The sequence below is a fragment of the Ylistrum balloti genome, unplaced genomic scaffold, assembly GCF_031769215.1.
Source record: "Ylistrum balloti isolate Yb309-2 unplaced genomic scaffold, AGI_CSIRO_Ybal_v1 Utg370796, whole genome shotgun sequence".
Taxonomy (NCBI): domain Eukaryota; kingdom Metazoa; phylum Mollusca; class Bivalvia; order Pectinida; family Pectinidae; genus Ylistrum; species Ylistrum balloti.
In genome coordinates, this window is record NW_026782464.1 from 467037 (window position 1) to 476441 (window position 9405).

Below are 9405 nucleotides of genomic sequence, written 5' to 3' on the forward strand. Positions count from 1 at the left end.
GATAGATGACGCCGATAAAGCATAAGGTGTTCACTTTTCCGGATCACCTCGTCCTATTATCTTTATACTTTTTAAAAATATCCTTCATATAAGATCTATGCTGTAAGATGTACCGGAGCACGTTTGCTTCTGAAATCATTTCTCTCACAAACTTCAAAATTATCTCTTTATAGGTTATCTGTATAAGTGTTGGAGGACTCATCCGATCAAGCGAAGTGAAGTCATCAAACTTTAATGCTTTCAATGCAGTAGTCTACAGACATTTCCTTATTGTCTTTTGGAATCACCTTACAATTAAACTGACATTAATTTAGAAGAATAAATCAACTCTTCCATCAAATTTTCAGATTCTACATGACAATGGATTCTTTCTGTGGTAAACTGTTGACGTCAATCTTCATTCTACCGTTTACAGCTGGACATACTCGACGACAGCGAAATGGATCCTGGTATTATGATTGTACCATTACATCGCGTGTTTTGTTCCTGATCGTTCTTGCCATTGTGATAGTCTTTACCGCCAGCAAAGGAATACACACGCAAGCGGAAGATCGATTAGGGATCGTCGTTATTCTTCTATCCTTATTCTTAGTTTCGGCGATGACTGGAATTTACATTCTTGGCTACATTGTACGGAGGAATGGCGTTGAATCCGTGGTTAATTCAAGACGAAATAGTGCTTCCCAGAAACTGCAGGTGATTTTCTTGTGGGGATTTGGTCTGGCGTCTGGATTGTATTGTGCGTTATTCGTCGGCAAACAGATCGAGTGTTTTGTTACATCAACAGATGGATTTTATTGGAGGGCTTTGTTTTGTTTTAACATCTTTCTGATTATATGTCTTTTCTCAGAGATGATATTTATCACGTACTTTTCATCATTCGTATTGAAACATACTCTCTTAGTGAATTATATCACGTTTTTAATTTTAACTACAAATACATCTGTTATATTCTACATTTACATTATGCATGATACTCTGTCATATTTGCAAGAAATCAGCCCTGAAGACCAATTTCTTTCCTGTTTACAAAACAATAGCACAGTAACAGTTTTTAAGGTAAAAGTAAAACAACTTCTTAACCAAACAAGTGTGGAGTACTCTCTTCTGTCAATCACGATTGTTCTTGAAATATGGTCTCCCACGACAAAAAACAATCCAGAAAGTGATAGAAGTTATCCTAGACATGTGGAGAGTAGTGACACGGACATAGTAGAGACGATGCCACTGCTTGATGACGTCACTTCCACCAGTCCTTCAAAGTCCGGAAACAGAAGCAAAAGGACTGTGTGTCAGATGGTAACACTGGCAGTGAGTTTAACGACGGGAATTGGACTTGTTGTTTGTTACATAATGATGGCTACGGATATAGGAAACACCGAAACTGTTAGATTGGTCACTGAAATGTATTCATTTATCTTGAAATGTATCATGACGCTTGCGCTTTTTTCCGGATTCTTTTGTTTAATCAATTACTGCAGTCCCAATGGTTCACCAACTGGTTTGAAGCTCAGAGAATATGTGTATCTGCTGTCTGCTTTTGGAATTTTTATTGCTCACACATCCAAAATGATCGCCGGTGACTTGTCGTCCGATTACCTAGCGAAACTTGTTTTATCTGAAAGTGTCTGCGGTATGTTTCAAGATTATCTTCAAGTTGTCTTTTTACTCTGTGCTAATCGATGTAGGAAGTTCTATCCTCGATCAAACGTAAATTTGCTCGAATCAGTTCTAATCTTTATCATGGTCTGTAACTTTATCCTGTGGGTAAACGACAGCTTTCTGCTACCTGAGTTTACAAGTACCCGGATAATGAAACAAGGTGACCTTCCTAAAGAAATCAGTTTGATAGAATATGATTTGTTATTACCGGTGTCTGTATTCTTCAGATTTACATCTTTTATGGAATACCATGCAACTTTCGATAAGTTCACGATGTAATCTTTGCACAGTCATAAATCAAAATGATGAACGAAATCTTAGATCTTTGTTGCTTTTATTCCATCTGATTTACACTGTAACAAGTTTTTTTTTCTGTTGATAGACAATGTTAAATGAAAGATCCGCCCTCCCCACCCCCCACCCCCACCCCCTCCCCCCTCTCCCATATCACTTTGTTACCTACAGCTAAATACTATTTCTCCTCAAAAAAGGAAATACATTAAAGACTACATATCAAACTAAAAGAATTTTACAGTAGTTGGTTGACTATCTCTTTTTCCACTCCATATTATCTCTGTTTCCCACTCAATATTATCTCTTTTTCCCCACTCCATATAATCTCTTTTTCTCCCACTCCATATCTTCTCTTTTTTTTATCCCCACTCCATCTTATCACTTTTTCCCACTCCATATCATCTCTTTTTCCCACTCCATATCATCTCTTTTTCCCACTCCATATTATCTCTTTTTCCCCACTCCATATTATCACTTTTTCCCCCACTCCATATTATCTCTTTTTCCCACTCCATATTATCTCTTTTTTTCCATTCCATATTATATCACTTTTTCCCACTCCATACTTTCTCTTTTTCCCACTCCATATTATCTCTTTTTTCCCATTCCATATTATCTCTTTTTCCCATTCCATATAATCTCTTTTTCCCATTCCATATTATCTCTTTTTTCCCACCCATTCCATATTATCTCTTTTTTCCCACTCCATATAATCTCTTTTTCCCATTCCATATTATCTCTTTTTTCCCATTCCATATTATCTCTTTTTCCCACTCCATATTATCTCTTTTTCCCATTCCATATTATCTCTTTTTTCCCATTCCATATAATCTCTTTTTCCCACTCCATATTATCTCTTTTTTCCCATTCCATCTTATCTCTTTTTCCCACTCCATATCTTCTCTTTTTTATCCCCACTCCATCTGATCACTTTTTCCCACTCCATCTGATCACTTTTTCCTACTCCATATTATCTCTTTTTCCCCATTCCATATTATCACTTTTTTCCCCCACTCCATATAATCTCTTTTTCTCAACTCCATATTATCAGATTTTCTACCTTTAATATTGTATGTATAACATAATACAGACTATCGTTTGTTACCTGTAATATTGTATGTATAACATAATTAAGACTATTGTTTGTTACCTGAAATATTGCATGTATAACATAATACAGACTATCGTTTGTTACCTGTAATATTGTATATATATCATAATAAAGACTATTGTTTGTTACCTGAAATATTGCATGTATAACATAATACAGACTATCGTTTGTTACCTGTATATATATCATAATAAAATATTGAAATATTGCATGTATAACATAATACAGACTATCGTTTGTTACCTGTAATATTGTATGTATAACATAATAATCGTTTGTTACCTGTAATATTGTATGACTATACAGTTTGTTACCTGTAATATTGTATGTATAACATAATACAGACTATCGTTTGTTACCTGTAATATTGTATGTATAACATAATACAGACTATCGTTTGTTACCTGTAATATTGTATGTATAACATAATACAGACTATCGTTTGTTACCTGTAATATTGTATGTATAACAATACAGACTATCGTTTGTTACCTGTAATATTGTATGTATAACATAATACAGACTATCGTTTGTTACCTGTAATATTGTATGTATATAATACAGACTATCGTTTGTTACCTGTAATATTGTATATATATACACTAACCTGTAATATTGTATGTATAACATAATACAGACTATCGTTTGTTACCTGTAATATTGTATGTATAACATAATACAGACTATCGTTTGTTACCTGTAATATTGTATGTATAACATAATACAGACTATCGTTTGTTACCTGTAATATTGTATGTATAACATAATACAGACTATCGTTTGTTACCTGTAATATTGTATGTATAACATAATACAGACTATCGTTTGTTACCTGTAATATTGTATGTATAACATAATACAGACTATCGTTTGTTACCTGTAATATTGTATGTATAACATAATACAGACTATCGTTTGTTACCTGTAATATTGTATGTATAACATAATACAGACTATCGTTTGTTACCTGTAATATTGTATGTATAACATAATACAGACTATCGTTTGTTACCTGTAATATTGCATGTATAACATAATACAGACTATCGTTTGTTACCTGTAATATTGTATGTATATTATTTATAGCATGATATGCTGGGGAGCATCAGATTTCCATTTTATCTGTATTGGTACATGCATACTATATAATAATGAAGAGCATCATGGTCTACCTGTTACATTGTAAGACCGTAAAGATTGAAATTAACATGTCTTGTTGCTTGAGATGGATGGATGGATGCATGTATATATATTTGTATGCTACATGACAAAATTACCAGTGAGCCTTTTACTATTGTTTGTATTGAAACAACAGACATATTTCCAGCTTTGTAAAAACGCAATACAATCACGATAATAAATTTACATCCATTTTGTTATATATATAACTAAACTTGTTTGAAGTAACAGCTTTGTAGTACGGTATTAACACATTGTGTTAACTCCACATCTTGAGTGTAATAAAGAATTACCAACTTCAAATATGATTGGAAATTATGAAAAATCGCTCGTTGATTGCTACCTATTACTATATATGATATTGTAAAATTCAGTGACGGGTGAAAAACAAAACTTAGTAAAGTTTATAACGTATCGTAAAGGCGGTGACAGATGATTATATACCCAAACATAGAAAGCAGATATTTATTTACCTAACCGTTACAACAAAACACGAAGTCAGTTGTGTAGAAATCAGAAAAGGCAAATGCATACAACATCCCGCCCAAATGATCAAAACACGTTAGCAAATTGTACAAAAGACATATAAGAGATTACAACTTCCAATACAAAGTTTTCCAGCAGCTCTCAGCTCCTATTTATTCTCGAACATCTAGCCCTGATTTTTTTTCGTCAGACTTGAAAGATGTGCTAGTCTCTCGTGGCTGATTCTTGAGAACTTCTCATAACATAGTAGTCGTTCGCCAAGAGTTACGTCCCCTTCACATCTCCGTCGTAACAGGCTTCCCATTAGAAAGATACGACATTTGGCATGTTTTTATTAAAGTTAAGGTACAAATGGTTGTTGCTACATCTATTACATTTCGTGACAACGACACAAGGATGTTTTATGCATGCTCCAGTAGTTATAATGAAAAGCAATCAAAGGAAACATCCGTAAAATTACTCGAGTTCATCTTGCAGCTTGCTGCTATTACAACGTGAAACACCATGGCGGACGAACGGGTTTCCCCAAGTTCAATATAGGTTGCTATAAATATTTATCCAATAAGCTATTACGCTCGATATGACGCATTAGGGATTTAATCCCATCTGTCAAATGAAATTGGTCAACAGAAAATCTATTTTAAGCCCGTAATTACCGGCATGACGATGCAGTGTTGATGCAAATAGACGCCTTCAGAAATAGTTCCGGGCCAAGGAAAAACGGACCAATGACAACAAAATTGAAACAGTAACTTTATTAACAACAATAAATTGACATTCCTTGTCAAATAAAGCATATATCAAAACTAGATATACATATATCCATTATCAAAAGCCATCACTCCACAACTATTTTTTTTATTTAAAACGAAGTCAGAAACACTTGCATATTTATATATAGCCACAATGGCTTGTCTAGATAATTAAGATAATAAAAATAATTTCGAAAAGTCCCTGTGATTTTGCTACTTCTGGTTATTAATTTTGTAAATATGCCTTTTTTTCTCACATGATGTACAAAATATTGCCCCATTAGGATATTCTGACAAGGTGAAGTTAACGACGCCATCAAAAGACCATGGCTGCAATAGTAATAATGGTATTGACTTATCTGCAAATAAATTGGCAACCATACAACTTAATGCTAGAATCACTGTAATTCCTCCACCAGTATGAGTGATTTACATTATTCTGATAGTGTAACAAACAAGCTCTGTCCCGTCAGTTTATCCTAATAGGGATCTATGAAGGTATAATGGAATGCTGACAATATTCATATATTGAACAATCATTTTAATTTGTCACACGAAAAAAAAAAACAAAAGCCTGTTTCAGGTCACGAAATACGCCTGTGATTTTGTCTGACTATCACCTACACTATTTATGCTGTATATAATATATTGCATTTGTTTCAATGGTAATTGCGTAATACTTTGCAAAGTTATTGCACCGACATTGAAAAGGTTACAGACATTAATGGGCCGTAACTCTAAAAATTGTGGATCAAAAATCATGGAAATCAAACTCAATCTAGCTTTGATTGTACTTAAGCTTGCAATGAAAGTTAAAAGAAATCTGTTAAGGCTTAATAAATTCCAAAATCGCTGGGACATTGAAATGTTTACGAACAGAGGGACATACGGACGGAAGATGGACGGATGGAAGACGAGAATACCATAATATGTCCTGTCATTTGACGGATGTATAAAATACATAAATATCAAACAAAAAAAAGAAGTAAATAAATGTAAAGATCATAAATCTAAAATAATAAGCAAAATCACTTGAGGTACGCATATTGTGCATAAAAAATACATTGAAAAATTAATTTAAGATTAGAAACAAGAGGCCCATGGGCCTTATCGGTCACCTTAGAATCAATCACTTCACAAGCAATGGTAAGAACTGACAGTATTTCTGATATTGATTTACATTTATTATTAACAGCTAATAGTTGTCTGCTGTTTAAAGAATTATAAAAAAAATCATCACATGTTTTGTTTTTTATTTGTCTATTTCATTATATCTAGGAACATTTATCTTATAGTGATATAGTGACAGCTGTCAGTTGCTCACTTATTATGAGTCCATACTAGTTTATGGAGAAATTACTGAAATTAGCATGTCTATGTGTGCTTGATGATGAAGATAATGATGTTGACTGTGTCTAAGAATCTGCAGCATCCTTATGCATGGAAGTTAAAGTGTGTGAAGAAGCTGATAATGAGGATGTGTGATGCTGCTGATGTTGGTATATATGATGATGTTGAGGTGTGACGATGCTGATTTGGTATGTGATAATGCGGATGTGTAATGCTGCTGAAGTGTGATGATGCTAATGTTGATAGGTGACCATAATGATGCTGATGGTATGTGATGATGCTAATGTGTGACGAGGATGATGATTGTATATGATGACGTTGATGTCAGATGCTGATGTTGTTTGTATATGAAACAATGCTGGAGTGCTAGTATGGCTGCAAGTTATAAATATATGTTTAGAGTGATTGTGTTACATAGTGTCTATGATAGTTAAGATATAGTGTGCAACTCAAAATGCTGTGTGTTTAGTGGTGAAAATGATGCATGACTATACTCTGTAAGTGTGTGACGATGGGAGTTATAGACTGATAGTATATATGAATCTATTTATTCCTCATGTGTTTTTCGATAAATAAAAAATAAACATATATATATAAATAAATAAAAATAAAATTGATATTATCCCTGTTAATAATTAACATTTAAAATTACTTTTGCTAAATGATTCTCTTGGCATGTTTAAATGGGTTAAAATTTCCCTTGCACCGGTTGCAGTGCGCTTCCATAAAATTCTACAACGATACTACGCGATCTCTAAAAACTACAGCTCAAGCACCATTTCATCAATTAAATAATATTAATATAATACAAAAAGAACTATTACTTACGCATAAGAACTCACCACAGTTCCCCTGTAAGCAATTTCTTTCCGTGAGGTGCGCGTAATACCCGCCATGCTTACATAAAAATAAAATCAAGTAGGAAAGCTCCGTGCGGGGAGGTAACTCTGCACGAACGTCAAAAATATTCTGATATGACAATGTGTTCTTTTCTACGCCAGTCGTATAAACGTATACATGTTTCAGTATCTAGGCGACACCATGTTTGATGAGATTTTACTTGTGATTTCTTTAATTCATATGTGGTTATTTTCATAATGTTTTAACTGTCGCAAATGACAAATACCATAAACACTGTACAAACAAGATTTTATTTCCCGTTTCTTTTATGGTTTCTTTAGAATTGCACAAAACTTTTCATTATTCTATAGGCTTGATTTAATTCCTTTTAAAGTAGCCTATTAATTTGTCATAGTATTTGTCAGTACGACAACAAAGTAATTACCTTTATGTACACTTTGGCGCCAGGGGTAACCGACAGAGAGGTGTACTCTGATTACTAGTAAAGGCACGAACAGCTTATACAGAGGAGTGTATACGGGGTCTTTCCCGAACACCAACTCTGTATATGACAACATGTTTACATAGGAGGTCAACTGTGATGATAGTGGATTATAAGCTGTTTTAGAATTATAGTACAGGTAACTTGCACAGGTAAAGTCTGATAACTATTTAGAAAACAGGTAAATCAGATGATTAAGTTCTGATTCTGATAACTGTTCAGAAAACTGAAAACTGTTAATAACTGTAAAATAAAGGAATCAAATATCTGTGTTAAATCTGTTTAAATCCCAAGCTATTCAATGGGAAATGTATAAAAGCCAAGTTCATTTTGGGAAATGATCATATTTCAATCTGCACTTTGAAAGATCAATATCTCAATCATTGCTTGATTTATTACTGTACTTTTGTCACAGATATATATTGTCAAATCATAACTTTTGTCATATATGTATTAGTTAATCTTGTATTTTCTCTCAGTTTTTGTGTAAATTGTAACTTTTGTCAAATATTAGTTAATCTAGTATTTTCTCTCAGTTTTTATGTAAATTGTGTTTAATTTGAGTGATATTATTATCTTTGTTGTTTGATACAAGGACAGTATGGCTAATGCTCAGATCAACGTTAAGTTCATCACCAACAGAAGAGGCGGACAGAACCTTTCACATAATGGATTCATCTTCAGACAGATTCAAAAGAACGGCAGCAGGACATTCTGGAGATGTTCGACCTCAGGCTGCTCAGCATCACTCTCGACAATCGACAACATACCAGCTAACTTCGGAAGAAATCCACACACCCACGCCTCAGACCCAGCCAGTGTTGTAGCCAAACAGATCATGAACCAGATCACCAACAAATGCGTATAATAGGTCCAGCCTATTCCGTCCATCTTTGAGGAAGAGCTCAATCAACTCCGAGACAACGACTGGGATGACACTTCCAAGGCCGTGGTCCAGCGACTACCAAAGACTTACAGCGTCCATGTACAGAATGAAGGCATCATGACACCAGTCGTATACGCATTACTTCCCGTAAAGAGCCAGGCAATCTACAGCCGTTTCTTCACCCTTCTCCAGGATCACATGGCACACTTCGACATTCCATTCCGACCCACTACAGCCTTCGTCGATTTTGAGGTAGCTGCACACAATGGATAGAGGGAGATCGTACCATCGGGAACCACTTCTCAACCGAGGGACCCCGGACTACTAACCATCTGGAAGCTTG

At 34.4% G+C, this 9405-nt stretch overlaps 1 protein-coding gene across 1 annotated transcript; it reads left to right on the forward strand.

Moving 5' to 3' along the window:
- Window positions 1-360: 360 nt before the first annotated feature.
- Window positions 361-1941, forward strand: LOC132558563 (uncharacterized). The gene has a single exon (XM_060223147.1). It carries the CDS (start codon window positions 361-363, stop codon window positions 1939-1941), a length of 1581 nt encoding a protein of 526 aa, XP_060079130.1.
- Window positions 1942-9405: the final 7464 nt, after the last annotated feature.

What these genes read in the sequence shown, in the direction of transcription:
- LOC132558563 (XM_060223147.1), top strand. Translation starts at nt 361, where the DNA reads ATGGATTCTTTCTGTGGTAAACTGTTGACGTCAATCTTCATTCTACCG.